This window comes from Haliotis cracherodii, unplaced genomic scaffold (assembly GCF_022045235.1).
Source record: "Haliotis cracherodii isolate W230 unplaced genomic scaffold, xgHalCrac1.p SCAF_11, whole genome shotgun sequence".
Lineage (NCBI taxonomy): Eukaryota > Metazoa > Mollusca > Gastropoda > Lepetellida > Haliotidae > Haliotis > Haliotis cracherodii.
In genome coordinates, this window is record NW_027266266.1 from 37,046,050 (window position 1) to 37,065,123 (window position 19,074).

The following is a 19,074-nucleotide window of genomic DNA, read 5'->3' on the forward strand; positions in this document are numbered from 1 at the left end:
AAGCGTCCATGAAACGTGGACTTGATATAGGATAGGATATGTCTTCGGTCACTGCTTCAATGATAATGAAGTTTTTCTTTGAAAGGAGGAGCCGGTATATTATATTTTCAGGACATGTTGCACGTCTGGCGAATAGTTTTGTGTTTATAATGGGGATGGAGTGGTCAGGCATTGTGACTTGTCTGGTAGTGGGTCATCTTACCACTTGGCGTTTTACCCGGATCACGTTATCTACCACTGGTCTGCCGGGCTCAGACTCCGTCATAAAGCTTGTACAGTGCTGTAGTTTTGTTTTTTTGTTGTTTAACGCCGCACTTAGCAATATTCCAACTATATGAGTCCGGACCAACGATTCAGTGATTGACATCATAAGCATTGACCGACGCAACTGGAATTCGATGACATGCATCATTCAAGTCAGCGAACCTGACCTCCCGATCCCGTTAGTCGCCTTTTAAGACAAGCATAGTCGCCTTTTACGGCAAGCATGGGAAGCTGAAGACCTATTCTACCCCGGATCTTCACGTGTCCATTATTGGGGTGGCGTCACGCAACACTCGCACACTCTTCCTGTCAGTGTGTATGAACATGATAAGCAATGACGAAGACAAAGTGGCATAGATTTATTAAATTGTTTGTTATTAGGCATTAGGCTTAGAATTTGACGGATGACAAGGTAACGTTGCCTGACAACGGTTTAAGAATCTATACCGAAACGTCGTTTTTAACAGTATTAAAGAAGTTGTTATCCATACAAATTGTGTCTACAAAGATTCATTGGCTGAAACACCAATCATCATCCAGTACGATAATCTCTGCGTTCTTCTTCTTGACCGTCCCTGTACTCGGTATGATGATCTTTACAATGTGTACCTCATCCAGTCGGGACTTCGACTGCAATATAGCCGACAGATGACAGTTTACATACGTTAAAATGTTAGATGGTGTTTGTTGTTACTGTGGCTGGCGCTCAGGTTTAAGGGATTACAACAAGGGCTGGTCGGCTCGGAGTCAGGTTTACAGCCATATGAATGTATTTTGCAAGATAGAGCATAACAAACCTTGTGGTAAGAACAATCAGCCCTAAAATAGCTGTGTGGACCGGACTTTGGGTTCATTGGTGCCAGAATGAACAATACTACAACCATATTATATTGCTGAAGAAAAGGCTGTTTCCAGAAATACTGGACATTGTTTGTCTCCTCCACTCGAAGAAGAAATTATAGTCTTTGGGGCAGTGACAGAAATGTATTCTGACTCTAACAAATATATATCAGCCACCGCCCCACCTCACCACACCCTCCCCGCATTCCGTAAACTTAATTATCGGGTCCTCACACTCACTGACCACTGGACAAAGGATCATCCTTCTTAGGCTCTCGAGGAATTTAGGGCATTGTAGGTCCCCAATGAGCTATGCTGATTGTGGGATTAAGAGGATCGGGTGGTCGGGATCAGTGACGTAGCTGCTTTCGTGTCATCGCAGTCGGACGGCGTGTGACGTTACTATGTCATCAATCAGTGTCCCGAATCGGTTATTTACAAGCCGCTAAGAAATAGCTTACGAAACAAATAAACGCAAAAACAACATATACTATGCAAGAAATATAGGGGATCATGAAATATACATGTAAGTATAGGTCGTCAGATGAAAGATCTGCTTACAAAAAAATGATTGCCAGAGCATGAACGGTTTCGGAACCAAATTCCTAAGTTCAAACACACCCGAAACATTGCACGTGAACCATGCACTTCCTCTGTGCGCGTGAGTAGGGGGTCATTGATTTCGACACTTCAGTGCAATGTCTCTGAGCCATTAGCATTGTTGATTTTCATTTACCACAATAAAACGTTCGCTCTCTACTCTTGCTTTAATGGACCCGTGAAGATCCGGGGTAGAAAAGGTCTTCAGCAATCCATGCTTGCCGTAAAAGGTGATCTATGCGGGATCAGGTGGTCAGGCTCGCTGTCTCAGTTGATGCATGTCATCGATCACGAAATCCATTGAGCGACCGAGAAATCTAACGAAGGTTATCGATCATCAGTATAAATTCGGGTAACTGTCTGTTTCTTGTCAGTAGCAGTTTCAAGAATCAAGATGATGTTCGTCTCCAAAATGTTCCCGTGTCTCTTACTAGCCATCATCGTTCCGTCAGCATCAGAAACCCTAGAAGACAAATTTGCAGCTTTCCTTGAAGTCCTCGAAAACGTTCAATCCGAAGTTAGCAGCATATCGAACGTCGTCGGCGATCAGTGTCCCTGTTTTGGTAAGGAGTATAATATACGTACGTGCGTGTGTGTGTGTGTGTGTGTGTGTGTGTGTGTGTGTGTGTGTGTGTGTGTGTGTGTGTGTGTGTGTGTGTGTGTGTGTGTGTTTGTGTGTTTGTTGGGGTGGGGGTATTGGTGGATGGGGCACAGGTGGATGGGACATGGGTTCAAGGGACACAGGTGCGGGGGGTAGTGTTGCATGGGTCACGGGTGGAGGGGACCTGGGTGGATGGTGTGTGTGTGTGTGTGTGTGTGCTTGTGTGTGTGTGTGTGTGTGCGTGTGCCTGTGTGTGTGTGTGTGTTGGGGTGGGGGTATCGGTGGATGGGGCAAGGGTGGAGATGACATGGGTTCAAGGTACACGGGTGCGGGGGGCGGGGAGAAGCATGGGTCACGGGTGGAGGGGACATGGGTGGATGGTGTGTGTGTGTGTGTTTTGGGGTGGGGGTAGTGTTGCATGGGTCACGGGTGGAGGGGACATGGGTGGATGGGTCAAGGGTGGAGGAGACATGGGTGGATGGGTTACCGGGGAGGAGACATGGGTGGATGGGGCACGGGGGGAAGAGACATGGGTGGATGGGTCAAGGGTGGAGGAGACATGGGTGGATGGGTCAAGGGTGGAGGAGACATGGGTGGATGGGTCAAGGGTGGAGGAGACATGGGTGGATGGGTCAAGGGTGGAGGAGACATGGGTGGATGGGTCAAGGGTGGAGGAGACATGGGTGGATGGGTCAAGGGTGGAGGAGACATGGGTGGATGGGTCAAGGGTGGAGGAGACATGGGTTGATGGGGCACGGGGGGAGGAGACATGGGTTGATAGGTCAAGGGTTGAGGAGACATGGGTGGATGGGGCATGGGTGGATGGGGCACGGGGGGAGGAGACATGGGTGGATGGGGCACGGGGGGAGGAGACATGGGTGGATTGGTCAAGGGTTGAGGAGACATGGGTGGATGGGTCAAGGGTGGAGGAGACATGGGTGGATGGGTCAAGGGTGGAGGAGACATGGGTGGATGGGTCAAGGGTGGAGGAGACATGGGTTGATGGGGCACGGGTGGAGGAGACATGGGTGGATAGGTCAAGGGTGGAGGAGACATGGGTGGATGGGTCAAGGGTGGAGGAGACATGGGTGGATGGGTCAAGGGTGGAGGAGACATGGGTTGATGGGGCACGGGTGGAGGAGACATGGGTGGATAGGTCAAGGGTGGCGGAGACATGGGTGGATCGGTCAAGGATGGAGGAGACATGGGTGGATGGGTCAAGGGTGGAGGAGACATGGGTGGATGGGTCAAGGGTGGAGGAGACATTGGTGGATGGGTCAAGGGTGGATGGGTCAAGGGTGGAGAAGACATGGGTGGATGGGTCAAGGGTGGAGGAGACATAGGTGGATGGGTCAAGGGTGGAGGAGACATGGGTGGATGGGGCACGGGTGGAGGGGACATGGGTGGATGAGGCACGGGTGGAGGAGACATGGGTGGATGGGGCACGGGGGGAGGAGACATGGGTGGATGGGTCAAGGGTGGAGGAGACATGGGTGGATGAGTCAAGGGTGGAGGGGACATGGGTTGATGGGTCAAGGGTGGAGGAGACATGGGTGGATGGGTCAAGAGTGGAGGAGACATGGGTTGATGGGGCACGGGTGGAGGAGACATGGGTGGATGGGTCAAGGGTGGAGGAGACATGGGTGGATGAGTCAAGGGTGGAGGGGACATGGGTGGATGGGTCAAGGGTGGAGGAGACATGGGTGGATGGGTCAAGAGTGGAGGAGACATGGGTGGATGGGGCACGGGTGGAGGAGACATGGGTGGATGGGTTACCGGGGAGGAGACATGGGTGGATGGGGCACGGGGGGAAGAGACATGGGTGGATGGGTCAAGGGTGGAGGAGACATTGGTGGGTGGCTCACGGGTGGAGGGGACATGGGTGGATGGGTCAAGGGTGGAGGAGACATGGGTGGATGGGTCAAGGGTGGAGGAGACATGGGTGGATGGGGCACGGGGGGAGGAGACATGGGTGGATGGGTCAAGGGTGGAGGAGACATAGGTGGATGGGTCAAGGGTGGAGGAGACATGGGTTGATGGGTCAAGGGTTGAGGAGACATGGGTGGATGGGTCAAGGGTGGAGGAGACATGGGTGGATGGGGCACGGGTGGAGGAGACATGGGTGGATGGGTCAAGGGTGGAGGAGACATGGGTGGATGAGTCAAGGGTGGAGGGGACATGGGTTGATGGGTCAAGGGTGGAGGAGACATGGGTGGATGGGTCAAGAGTGGAGGAGACATGGGTTGATGGGTCAAGGGTGGAGGAGACATGGGTGGATGGGTCAAGGGTGGAGAGGACATGGGTGGATGGGGCACGGGTGGAGGAGACGTGGGTTGATGGGTCAAGGGTAGAGGGGACAGGTGTTGAAAAGGACACGGGTTGACAAATAAACATGACTACAGTAGAGCTAGCTCTATTACGAAACTACCATAACAATTAAGACGTACTTTAAAAAGTTAAAAGCGAATAGAACATAGATAGTTGATCATTACAACATCCCCTACTTGTATTCTCCCCACAGGTCATCGTTTGCCCAGTCGACTTTGGTGTTGTAATTTGCTGTTCTGAGTTAAATCCCCAGGACCTGGGTTCCAGTCCCAAATGTGCCCTGATTATGATACTTGTTTTTTCAGCACAACATCCTTGCATTTACAAAAGTGTTAAACAGTAGCTCAAGCACCATCAAGATGATGCGGATATTGTGATTTAACTGAAACTCAAAGCGGCGTTAAATACACAAATGGTATTTTTAGTAATTCGTTATTCAGTTTCTCAATCCTGGTGACGAAAAATAACAACTATCATGTATAGTAAAAACATGTTTTATTGATAACTGTGTCTGTAGTGATGGTTACACTCTCTGATGACGGACGTCGTGTCCGTTCACGATCTGAAAAAAAAACCGAATGCAGATTTGAAGTTAAATACGCACGCAGGCAGGCACACACACACACGCACGCACGCACCCACGCACGCACGCACTGATTCCCTTTATCGTTGCCATCCTTAATCTATTACTATTTGAAATTGTTTGTTGACCAACAGCAGTATCTGTATATCTATAGATTAGCGTATGGTTGTCATACTGACGGTATTACCTCAATAAAAACGAAATAACAGATGCGATAAAATGTCCCCTTGCATTAATCCAGTATTAACAAAAAATATCGCAACATTGATGTTGCCATACATAGATCTATTAATAATCAAAAACTTCCCGCCGATACCAAATTTATTCAAATTAATATATCCAGTTTGGGACAGTCCCATTTGGATATGGGCGTTGACCTTTTTAATCCCTACTATACTCCATTGTTTGACAAAGGGGACATTTGATTATCTGACGCGCGACTATTAGATCGCATGGCGGCCGAACGTATTCACCGATGATAGAGGCACATGGTGTATACTAACGGTGAAGTATTGACAATATACGATATTGGTATCAATTGTACACCATGTGAGCTGTTTTGATGTGTAATTGAACGTCACAGCAGAAACAATTAATTATGATTTGGGAGATATTGATTGTAATTGCAAAACCAAACCTATTCTTGATTAAATATAAATCAAATTGTCGAAAGATTAGTAATGGGTTCATTATAATTATAAGCCAAACTTTTTACTACCCATATTAAAACACTTCATACCAGAACCGAGGGTCTATCACAAGTAATGGACATGTTGTTGACGAGTTGAAAGTTACTGGCATGGCGCCATCAGTTCCAAGAGCAGAAGAGTTGAAAGCCTCAATCACTCTGAAACAAAAAAATGTTAATACAGCTACATAGTCCAGGTTTTGAAAAACAAATGATTGAGGCAAGGTAATATTTCAATCTCATTAAAATCACATTTTAGTTCTCGCGAAACAAAGAACATCCCATTCCAAGTCACGTCAGGACAATCTTTCGAGAACTTTGACCGGCCAAAATAAGTAGACCGGCCATGGAAAGTCGGAACATTATTCCAGTCATATAACGTCGTGTCAGCTTAATGTGGGAGGAAAGTCCGAAGTGATGCAGGTCTTAGACGTTTACCACTTCGGTGAAACCCACGAGCACGGGTATGGTGCTGACAAACCTAGAAACATAATCGGGGCGAACCGGGATTCCAACCCACAATCATAGGTTTCTGGCGTGCCCAAGGGACGCAACTCTGCACTGCAAATCGCGGCGCCTTAGACGACTGGGCCACCCGTGCCCCCTAACTTGCCAATAAGAAATACAAATTGAATCAATTCGGGCATGGGTGGTAAGGCTCGCTGACTTGGTTGATGCATGTCATCGTATCCCAATGACGTGGATCGATGCTCATGATGTCAATCACTGGAATGTCTGGTCCAGACTCGTTTATTAACAGACCGCCGTCTGGAATATTGCGGCGTTAAACAAAAAACAAACTTACGACGAGCCCTCGTTTGCGACGTAGATAAGGCCGTTGTGCAGTTCGAGGGATGCACAGGACACAGGATTTGGCTGTTTCAACTGTCTGAAGAAAAATGTTCCTGGATTGAACAGCCACAGGGCACCCGATGACTCGCAAAACGCCATTGTACCTGTAGCATGGACACATAGGGCAGCCATTATTGAATGAACTCGGTGATTTACTCAAGAAATACAACTAGAAATAAGTGGTCACAATGTTCTGGTTGTGGGGATGTTAGTTCTGGTTGTAGCTTTCCTCAGGTTCAGACTCAGCTGCGTATTGTCCGACCAATGTAATATTGGAAAATGTGAGGTGGTATAATAATCTCCAATCAGATGGGACTGTCATTCGGCTGCAGAGCTGAATATACTTATACACCTTGGTAGTGCAGTTTGTTTATGATTGATTGATTGATTGATTGATTGATTGATTGATTCTACTAACCATCATCTTGAACTGCAAACCCAATGGGAACTAAAGGCCACGCAGTTACTAGACTCCATGAACTGTCGCCATCAGCGATCCTGAGGATTATCTGACCATCAACCATATACAGGAAACTGCAAGAAGAAAAGAGTACTTGAATTGGGTTTGTAGACGCTTAGGACGGAGGCCTGAGAAAAACAAATTGGCAGTTATGCTTATTTAAATGAGGACGCTAGGTATTCTATAACGTTCATTTGTACATTTACAGTAGAAGGTCGAACCAAGAGCAAATATCTGAGGCTCCTTCCTGCCTGTCGTAAATAGTATATAAATGTCCCACCACGGCTCCGTGTGAGGTCTTGTGTGAGGCTGACATCATGCGGAAACGATAAGAAAGCACATGTCAAACTAGTTGCCATGGAAACACACATTCAAAGATAAAAGTGATTGTGAGAATCAGTTCTTGGATTCAAGGATAATTTCCTAATGTACGTTATCTACATACCCTCCAGATAGGTAGAGCTGTCCAGTGGTACCACCATACGGGAAGACCAGCCTGATATCCGGAAAGCCGGTCCTGTTGAAGGCATAAACCCCATTCAGTGAGGCGTTGGTAAATGTAATGGCGACATACACTTCATCCGTTGGCTCAAAGTAAGCAATGCCAGTTCCAACAGCTGACGCTGTTAATGGCGCATCTGTCAACAAAAACGTACAGACCTGTTACATGTCATGCACTCGCTATATACAAAGGAGACAAAATTTATTTGGTTTCAAAACAGCGTCGGTGCGGTTAAGTAGGTTCCTGGTTAAACTATTTACTCCTCGTGATATTGCTAGACTGTTGATAAAGATGGCGACAAGTCACACTACACTCAGGAAGAAGGAGAACATTATTGTTGTTGGAAGCTACAGTATAAAGTTAACTCATTACTTATTCAATATCATTGAAGGTAGGACCCAGGAGACAATGATATATTGCAACGAACTGTCGTATATAAATATACGACACCTACAAGCATCCCAACATTCAACAACACTCAACATCAGCACCCCACCCCATCTTACATAACTTACACACGCAACACCACCCAAATCCACCCGACACAGCCCAAACCACCTCACACAACCTACACACGCAACACCACCCAATTCCACCTGACACACCCCAACCCACCTCACACAACCTTCACACGGAACACCACCAAACTCCACCTGACACACCCCAACCCACCTTACACAACCTACACACGCAACACCACCCAATTCCACCTGACACAGCCCAACCCACCTTACCACACCACACCACCCTACACGTCCCGTCACCACCCTAAACCACCTACACACCACCACACCCCAGTCTACACATTATTACGCAATCAATGGTTAGATGAATTGGGTTTTAAGGTCGCGATCAAGATCATTGCACTTTTCCAGCGACGTACATGCATGTATGTTTTGGGGTGCTTGTACTAGTGCTAACCACTGAAATACATCGACGCAGTTTATCATAAATACCCCACTCAGTCTTCTGACGCCTAGCCGACCAGTATTGGTTTTATTTCCTTAAAGTTAGGCAGGGCCACACGTATTATCTTTTAATGTCTTATGATATGATGTGACCAGGGATCAAACGACAAACCTTCCGCTCTCCGGACAGGAGCTATAACCACTAAATCTAGGAGGCGAACGACAATCATTGTGATTATGGACTGAATAGAGACATGTTCACACATTGATATCAGAGGCTGAAAAAATTGGAAGTTGTTCTAAACTTACCAGTGGCGCCACCCAGTCGAACATCCGGCCCACCGGGAACAATTCGACATCCGACTACAAACGGATCGTTCCCAAAATAGTCAAGCTCATACGAGCTTTCATTGAACGGCCCAAACGTATAATCAACAATAGTCGTAGATTCCTGGGTGTTATTTTGACTTCCACCAGACTCGACGACAGTCGAATTACACAGGTCTATCAACACTGCACCTTGAAAAAAGAAATTGGAAAAACAAATAAACAATGTGTACACAATATAGAATTTGCATGTTCTCGAACCAAAAATGCATTTATCATATAAAAAAAGTACACGTGATCCGAGGGACGTGTGCAAATGACCTTGTCCTTTGATATGCTGACTGTAGTTCATTATCTAAGAAATAAACGACGAGTGGTTGCTGTTTATCGTACAATAAAACACTGCAGACTAGGGTCAGTGCTTTCCTATACTCAGGGTAAAGCCTACACATTGCCTCTCCGTACTCAAGTGTGAGTGAGTGAGTGAGTGAGTGAGTATGGTTTTACGCCGCTTTAGCAATATTCCAGCAATATCACGGCGGGGGACACCACAAATGGGCTTCACACATTGTACCCGTCGGGAATCGAACCCGGGTCTTCGGCGTGACGAGCGAACGCTTTAACCACTAGGCTACCCGACCGCCCCCCGTACTCAAGATGATCAGGTCCTGCCAATTATATTTAGATGGGAGCACAGATGCCCGAGAGGTTTACGTACGGCGACGCAATTTACTCTTTTCGATTCCCGACATTGGTACAATGTGTGAAGCCCCTTTGTGGTGTCCCTCCGCCGTGATATGGCTGGAATATTGCGGGGTAAAAGCTCACTCACTCACTCCAGCTGATAGTCATGGATTTGGTCAAATCAACATTTGGTGAGTGGTTTTATCTTGTCTTTCTGACTATATGGTAGAAAGTGTTATTGACCTGAAAATACATACCTCCTAAGGGGCATCCTGTTGTGGCGTCGAGGGATTGGGCAGAGGCGAGTAAGGCATTCAAGCCATTTCGTAGGACTGCAATCTTCGTTTGAAAGCATTCCACATCTTGAATTGTTTCGGTTCCATTCAGCGCTACATCATCTGCAAGAATATTGATAATTATGAGTGAGTGAGTCTGGACCCGACAAACCTGCGTTTGATATCATGATCAGCGATCCCCGACGTCGGATTACGTTGACGTGCAATAAACAAAATGTTTTTCTTAAACAAATACATAAAGGTATATCGACAAGCATCATGACACATGATTCAACACATCTTAACTTATTTCAACTAATTTGTGGCGTTACTAAAATATTTCGCATATGGGCGAGAATATTTTCCTTTGCTCAAAACTCATGTTATTCTTTGGCAAATACATAAAGGTTTATCTACAAGCATCATGATACATAATTCAACTCAGTTAAACTTAATTCAACTAATTTGTGGCGTTATCAAAATATTTCGCCCATGTTTTGGTCAGTCCCTTTGAAGCATCAACTAATTGTGTGCAAAGTATATTATATCATGTGAAATATACTTTATATAATATCATCACATTACTATTTAAAATGGGCCTTTGGTTAAAGTTTGGTTGAAGGTTTTTTATAGAAGTTTTACAAATAAGATCTTTGGTACATATTGTAACGATCTTTAATGAACCTCACCTCTCAAAAAATAATGTTATAGTTTATCATACGTATTTATGGGACTGTACTCCAATTCATTGGCGTTATTTTCTACAACATTCAAGTTTAGTTAGTTTCTTATTTTTCGTTACGTTTCCCATATCATATCTCGTAGTTACATTTCTTTTTGTTTTTAATGGGGAAAAAAACCCGATTTGTCTTTCATTGCATAACGTCTGGCTGAATATCTCACATTCTAACGAAATCTCGAAATAATTATTTTATTTTATGCGGTATCGAACCGACCAATGGGAATTATGTTTGAAGCCGATCGAGGAAAACTTGAGTGAATATTGTGACACGAAAGCAACTTTTTAATGCGTTACCACTTTGGTATGAAAAAAATGGGAACAGTCCAAAAAAAAACCCCAGCCTTCTTATGATAATTTCCATATTCTCATTAGTACATTGTATCTAATTACAGTGTCGGCCTTATTTACAGGTGAGTCTACAATACCTGCTCTCGTTCAATTACAATCTGCCACACCACGCTTGAATAAACAGTTATGTAGGTGTTGCTGTGGGCAAATACCTGTATATGTATATTTTTTCGTGTATACATGTATTACATATTTTCGTTAATTGTGGATGTGTTAAGCACAAAGACAAAAAATAATAATGAAAGATGAATTGGTGCCTTGATATATTCAACATAAACAAATACTGCATTTTCTTCGCGATCCTGGTGTGTAGCATCGTTTAATAGGCCATTCAATAAAAGTATGTTTGGAGGCGATATCATAGGCGCGCCTAATAGACACAGTGTCGTCCGTTTCGCGTGAACTACCACCCCACCCTGTCAGTAAGAGTTTTGTAATCGGTACACAAATATTTTTTAGGCGATGTCAGCGTGGAAGGAGTCTCAATTACGTCCGCCACTGGCCACAGAAATCTTCAAAATATAGTAACAGTCAACAAGGCCAATGCCGTTCCAATAATAACAGTAAGTAAGTTAACTGGAAAATGAACTGGATGTTGCCGAGTGCGGCGTTAAACAACAAACCAACCAACCAACTCTACTCTTTTATGCGTGTTTATGTTGCTCAATCATTTTGCTTACTGCTCATCTAATACACAAGAGATAACACCAAGACATGTTTTATTCGGTTATATTGTCTATACGGTCTTAAAATTGATTTTATTAGTCTCCAAATCGTATGTCCAGTGCATAGTTTCACAAACAGGATATAAGGAATTAAACATCCAGTTCATTTTCCAATTAACTTACTGTTATTTTAATCAAATAAGAATACTGTTTTCGATATACGTCAGTCTGTTAACGATGTTTTAACAATCAATATTTTGAAAAAGCCAATTATACGCCAGGTGTGACAGGGATGATGGTATGGTAGCTGTAGCAGACATATTGACAGCCGTTGTTACGTGCGTCACTCGGTTATTTGAACGGCATAGGCCTTGTTGATTGCTACTGATTTCTGTGGCCAGAAACTACTTCCAAACTGACACCGCATCACAGTTATTTGTGTCGCGATAACATAACTCTTACTGACAGGGCTGGGTGGTAGTTCACGCGAAACGTACGGCACTGTGTCCAGTGGGCGGCGCTTTTGATATCGCCTCCAAACAAACTTTTATAGAATGGCCCATTAAACGATGATACACATCAGGATCGCGGAGAAAATACAAGATTCGCTCATGTTGAATATACGATAAACCTTTTGTGTTTTTGTGCTTAATAAATCCACAATTAACGAAAATATGTAATACATCTATAAAAATATATATACAGGCTAGGTTTTTGGGGACACCAACACATACATAACTGTTTATTGAAGCGTGGTGTGGCAGATTGTAATTGAACGAGAGCAGGTATTGTAGACGCAAGTGTAAATAAGGCCGACACCTTTAATTAGATACAACATTCTAATGAGAATATTTGAATTATCAGAATATGAGATATTCAGCCAGACGTTATGCAATAAAAGACGAATCGGTTTTTTTCCCCCATTAAAATATGCGCACGTGTACCTGTATATCGTACACCCAGTGTCACTTAATTGCCCAGTTTCATTAATGGAACGTATATTGAACGCAAAATCCACTAGCGTAGGCCGTTAACATTTTACTACAATACACAAGACCCAATATGCAGCTTGCCGGGTTCTTCCGCTCTGTGGACTCGTCTTTGTAAGTCATCATATAGTAACACATTGATATGTAACAACGAGACATACAATGGGAAATGAGAAAGAAAACTAACTTAACTTTAGTGTTATGGAAAATAACGCAAACGTTGAGTACACACGTATGATAAACTATAAATATTTATATTTATAAATATAGAGGTGAGGCCAGGTTCATTAAAGATCGTTACAATATGTACTAAAGATCTAATCTGAAAATCTTCTATAAAGGTAACACCCAACCAAAGGCCCATTTTAAATAGTAATATAATGATAAAAGTATGATATTTCACATCATACAATATACTTTGCACACAATTAGTTAATGCTTGAAAGGGACTGACCAAAACATGGGCGAAATTTTAATAACGCCATAAATTAGTTGAATTAATTTAGAATGAGTTGAATCATGTGTAATGATGCTTGTAGACGAACCCTTATGTATTTATTAAAAGAAAAACATGAGTTTTGAGCAAAGGAAAACATTCTGGGTTTCCAGAATTAAAATGGGACGTGTTATAGGTATATAGGCAATTAATATTTTTTTATGAACACATTCAGATGCAATTTCATGTTTAGGTTTATGATCAATTTACATGAACTAAAACAAAACAAATATATTTTATGTGGCAGAAGGGATTGTTGCAAGTATATTTGTAATGATGGGGAGTGGCAGCAAATGATGGAAGAGCTGAGAAAACGTCGAGTGCTGTCGGCGGCAGCTGTGAGTGGAAATTAGAGTTACTTGCCCTAGTTGTTGACAACAACGTCTACCTGTATTTCCGTTTCTCACTGAGTGAGTGAGTATGGTTTTACGCCGCTTTTAGAAACATTCCAACAAAATCACGACGGGGGACAACAGAAATGGGCTTCACACATTGTACCCATGTCGGGAATCGAACCCGGGTTTCGACGTGAAGAGCGAACGCTTTAACCACTAGGCTACCCGACCGCCCCTCTGTTTCTCAGCTTTCACCGGTCAGCATCCGCGTGTTTAATTACAGGACGGAGTCTGACGCGGTGCTCGTGGCTCCTACCAGAAGCTGAATTCTACCGTTCTGCGCATGCGCATGCCTTGCTCAAATTTGTCGTGCACGCGATTGTGCGGATTGTTTTCAGCACGAACTTGTTCTAACACATCGCAAATGCTGCAAGCTGGCACACGCATTTCTCATTGAACAACGCAAAGATAACGGGGATAATTTTAGTAAAATGAATAGGAAAAGGGCAAGACTTAGGTAAGGCTAATGTATAGAAAAAGGATATTACTTTCGGAGTCAATTATAACCAAAACATACGCAAACTAATATCAAACTGCCACTGAATAACTTGCCGGCTTTCACGACTTATCTTTGTAGAAGGTGGCCACATGGTATATAATGACAGAGAACTTATACATATATTACTTTGTGATATTACCTACAAATGAGAAAACTACGTTTTTTTATATTATTTAGTTTCTTCCGCTCTCGTTTTGATGTGACCTGAGTACATTTACTCGGGATTCCCCTTCCTCAAGTGTACACGACGCTTACATAACATCGTATACATTGATATGTGTAATATTATAATGTTGTCTACTATGTTCTGTTATTGTAAACAGATTCTTTGCCACACTCGACCCGTGAAGATCCGGGGTAGAATAGGTCTTCAGATCAGCAACCCATGCTTACCGTAAAAGGCGATTATGCTTGTCGTAAGGGGCGACTAACGGGATCGGGTGATCAGGCTCGCAGACTTGGTTGATGCATGTTCGGCAAGGGACTTTTATAGTCAGTTAACGCCCATGCCCAGGAAAATGGAATAATACACAAACATTAATCTGACTGCGGCGTATTGGACAATAATATACAGTCCCCGGTGCTCAGGTCTGTTGTATATATGTTCTATATTATTGATAGTGAGGAACACGCTACTCTACAGAGCTAAGAAACTTTGTGGATATATAGAGGATATTTCATGTGTCGAGTGAAATATCATGTTTCTCTCACCGAGTGACGGGGGGAAAGGAGATATTTTCACGAGTGGCGTAGCCGTCATGAAATATCCTATTTATTATTTACTTTTGGTGTAGTTGTCTGCAGGAAGATTAAAATATTTCATTACAAATGTAAAACCTTCAGGCGTAAATTCTCCCTACATAACACACATGGACGGTTTACGACAAAAAATGTAGTTCCGTCTTTGCTAAATCTTAAAAAATATAAACAAAAGTAACCAAATATATTTGATATCACTAACATTCTTTAGTATACATTTGGATATGATTATATACAAAATCAACTTCATCAAAAAATAAATTTCAAATCAATGAGACGGTTGTTCGAAGCGAAAGAATACACGCAATTCAAGTAACAAAATGGCGCTTTGCGAAACGTAAAGTATCGACTGACAAATCAGAACAGAAATTCACAGTTTAATACAAATCATTTTCAACACAATATCAAACGGTAAGAATCGGTATTAACTACATAAATGACCATCTGTCATTATAAGACTTGTCAACGTTAAACTGACGTAAATCAACAGTTTGTGTACGAGCTGTCTCGTGTAGGCCAACATAGTTCCGTCAACGTGTTATGTTCACTGCAGTGAAATATCAAGTGTTATGTTCACTGCAATGAAAATATCACTTTTCTCAACTTCAGAAAACTCAGTCTTTCACACTTAAGTATATAATAAATGTTAAGCGCCAAGACATCTGAAAACTGTAACTGTTTTAAATGGTTTAATAAGTACAAATGTATGAGTTTATTGTACGTTTTGATTTTCATATCATTTCAAGAGACACAAGCTCACATAAAGCTGTAGTTATCATGTCACTGTTTTTTTAATTTTTTTATTTAACATATTTTATTGTCCCAAAAGACAAAGGGATTGGACTGTTTTCTTTACAAATATATTATGTATTCATCAATGACAATTGAAATGAACATTCAATTCCCCATACAAGCAAGTGAGTGAGATAGTTTTACAACACAATCAACCAAAGACCAACGCTTTCCTGTTTGATGACACACAGTCTACCTGGTCGAACTGTTGTTCATCCGATGGTCGCTATTAATAGATAAGGTGTGACTTACAAGCCACATTCGTGACTATGGCCCAATGTACAACGTGTATAGCAGATACAAGTATTTAATTTTGTGGCCCATACCACCCCTATTATGCCTCAAAGTGAGACTGACCAATCAGAGAGCAGAACTACTGATCCCACATGAGCCCGTATACCGTCAGTAAAAGTCCAAGGGGGCTGTTACTGACCTAATATGAGACCGTATACCGTCAGTAACAGCCATTTTGGATTTTCCAACACCCACCTCACATATTTCACATAAAAAATCTGGAACAGAAATTCGTTATTCGACACTGTTTAAGTGTTTAATATCATTAATTTTGATGTGCAAGGACGTAATATTTTTTGGGATCACGTTTGTAACTTTAATAAAGATTATATAAAGTTACAATTATCAACAAGGTTTGGCCTCTGAGGTTTGAAGAGTAGTCTCCCTTTGACCCTTAACGTCGTAGGTTGTAAGTGTTAAGTTTTCATTTTGACATGACATGTGCGACAAAGATACCAAATATTTCGTTATGGTGTCTTTAGTTGCCGTATACGGTGTCATATTAGGTTAGCAGAAAAATATGACACCGTATACGTCAACTAAAGACACCATAACTTATACTCTCGCATCAAAACTACACGCAAAGCAGTTAAATGCAACTTTTTGTACCCAAAATGTGACTCGGAAAGTGCTTCAACAATATCTGAACAAACACTTAACATCCGACAGAGTAAAGAACAAAGAATTAAATCTTGAGCAAATCGTATTTTAATATTACAAACCGCAAGCAACGTAGACACGAATCATGGAATGTTTACTGTTATAACATACACCGTCACTGAGGAAATATTTCATATCATTTAACATGAAGAGCTAAAACTTCAGTATGAATATGTTTTCTTCCTTGAAGTCGAAGAATGCTTGATTCTGATTGGTTAAAAAGAGGTTTCCATTTTCCTTTAGGTATTAAGCCTTTTCACACACAAAAAAACGTGCGTATGAATACATCCATTGGCTACATATCGTCCATAAGAAAATGGCTGCATTCGGTAGGGTGGTGTGTTGCCACCGTGCAATCATTAACAGAATAGACGCCGGGCCTCTAATAGACGGTGGGTGAATAGCTCACGCGAAATTAATAGATGACCGGGCGTCTAATAGAGGAAACACGCAACATTTGATACGTGTTTTGGGCGACTACTCTGGCTGAATGATGAAATGACAACACTTAACGCAGGCGCCTCCGGTAGAAAAAATAGCCAAAAACACGAATATAGGTCACGGAGAAACGAACTGAGCATAAATTCTTAAAAACATTGACATTTTTCAAATTTTCCTGAAAATAATCGGCCTAGCAAGAACAAATTCGCAAATTTAAAAACAAAATTAATTGAAATAACGAGAAATTAATCGACATTACGAGATAGAACTCGAAATTTCGATAACTGTTTATTGATATTCGAAATTCCTGGAAAAGTTGAAACATGAATACCATATGAAAATTTTGAATTTAACAACCAGAAAAGTACTCGAAATTTCGATTAAAAATGAAATTATGCTACCAAGGTGGCAACATCAGGCCTTACTAGTAAAGCGCTATTTCAATTGAGGTACATGTTGATAGAGCGTTTATATGTAGCTCCTATTAGAAACAGACAATTATGTAATGTTTGGGCGATCAATATCAGCACGGGTAGTAAGAAATTAGAGTTACGCGCAGCTACCTTTCCCGTGGCAATGACTTCCAAACAAGGTTTTACATTTTCAAACCCCGATCGCCAAGGGTTTACATCTCCAAGCATAACCCACAAGAAGTTTTTTATCTACCACGTAAAAACATGGGGAAACGGACAATTATTGTATTGGAGTCTGTATTGAACAGAACCAGAGCGAAGTAAATTTCGCACGTACAAAAGCTATTTCATTTATAAACATAGAAACCAATTACTATTTTATGAAATCATTGATATGCGATTCATAATTTAAGTTTATGATCAAGTTCCATGAACCAAAAAACATATTTTATTGCATGTTCAAAATATTAATGAATAAAGTTTCCAAAACATTACTTCCGAAAATCGTCCTTCTGTGCACAAGGCCTCAGCGGCCGAATTGTTACAGGAGAAAAAAATATGTTTGTAAGGAACTTTGTCAGCGGAGGTACAGGTTAACAAACTGCCTTATAAAACCTTTAAAGAAACGATTCAATGAAATGGGTGGTCAGGCTTGATGATTTGGTGTATAGCGTATCATCTCTGCCCGACGGCCTGCATAGATGCTCAAAATATCAATCAATGGATTGTCTGTTACAGACTCGGTTATTTAAGGCCGCCGTCACGTAGCCGGAATACTGTTCAGTGGGGTGTTAAAGAAACACACAAACACAAACACAAAAACAAACACACACACACACACACACACACACACACACACACGTACGTATATTATATTCCTTACCAAAACAGGGACACTGATCGCCGACGACGTTCGATATGCTGCTAACTTCGGATTGAACGTTTTCGAGAACTTCAAGGAAAGCTGCAAATTTGTCTTCTAGGGTTTCTGATGCTGACGGAACGATGATGGCTAGTAAGAGACACGGGAACAATTTGGAGACGAACATCATCTTGATTCTTGAAACTGCTACTGACAAGAAACAGACAGTTACCCGAATTTATACTGATGATCGATAACCTTCGTTAGATTTCTCGGTCGCTCAATGGATTTCGTGAAACAGACGTTTCAAGTATTTTTTTTCATTTACTCTGTTCTTTTTTTTTGATGGATGTCATGTACATGATTCAATAACTGTGGCTTAACATATATATAACGGACCATCTCTGTGAGGAATTGACCTTTTTCATTGAAAGTTTAACGTCATTAGGACAAAAACATTAACTCAAGTATGCAATGATTTTTATTATGTAGAAAAGCGAATTACACAATTACAAATAAATAAAAGCGACAAAACCTTTTGTACGATTCCGACTATATCATGAGCGTATGTGTATAATTCACTACCAAAAAGTGATGACACTGGTGTTCTTGAAAGGTGAGCGTATCCTGCCCCATCGGTGGTACCCATCACAAACACACGCAAAGGCAGGTCAATTGTTCCTGAAGAAAAAACATGGGAAATATCGGGGTCGGGGTCAGTTTTAAAGAAATATGCCGGAGCCACAAATACTGTAGTGTTACCTGGTCAATTTGAGTTATGTCATGACCGGTTGTCCATCCGTTCAA

General features: G+C 42.3%; 2 protein-coding genes across 2 annotated transcripts; one reads left to right on the top strand and one right to left on the bottom strand.

Annotated features, from left to right (window-relative positions):
• Window positions 1-2,745: 2,745 nt before the first annotated feature.
• Window positions 2,746-3,648, top strand: LOC139455058 (ribosome-binding protein 1-like). The gene has a single exon (XM_071236638.1). It carries the CDS (start codon window positions 2,746-2,748, stop codon window positions 3,646-3,648), a length of 903 nt encoding a protein of 300 aa, XP_071092739.1.
• Window positions 3,649-5,939: 2,291 nt separating this feature from the next.
• LOC139455060 (uncharacterized) lies at window positions 5,940-18,457 on the bottom strand. Its single transcript, XM_071236639.1, has 7 exons — window positions 18,289-18,457; window positions 9,895-10,035; window positions 8,936-9,145; window positions 7,662-7,854; window positions 7,175-7,290; window positions 6,710-6,860; window positions 5,940-6,063 (listed from the first exon to the last, which is right to left on the bottom strand). Exons 1-7 carry the CDS (start codon window positions 18,455-18,457, stop codon window positions 5,940-5,942), a joined length of 1,104 nt encoding a protein of 367 aa, XP_071092740.1.
• Window positions 18,458-19,074: the final 617 nt, after the last annotated feature.

Coding starts and splice junctions, on each gene's coding strand:
- LOC139455058 (XM_071236638.1), top strand. CDS start 2,746: ATGGGTGGATGGGTCAAGGGTGGAGGAGACATGGGTGGATGGGTTACC.
- LOC139455060 (XM_071236639.1), bottom strand. CDS start 18,457: ATGATGTTCGTCTCCAAATTGTTCCCGTGTCTCTTACTAGCCATCATC. Junction 7,291..7,661: donor CAGCTCTACCTATCTGGAGG/GTATGTAGATAA, acceptor TTCTTCTTGCAG/TTTCCTGTATATGGTTGATG. Junction 6,064..6,709: donor GTCGCAAACGAGGGCTCGTC/GTAAGTTTGTTT, acceptor TTTTTGTTTCAG/AGTGATTGAGGCTTTCAACT.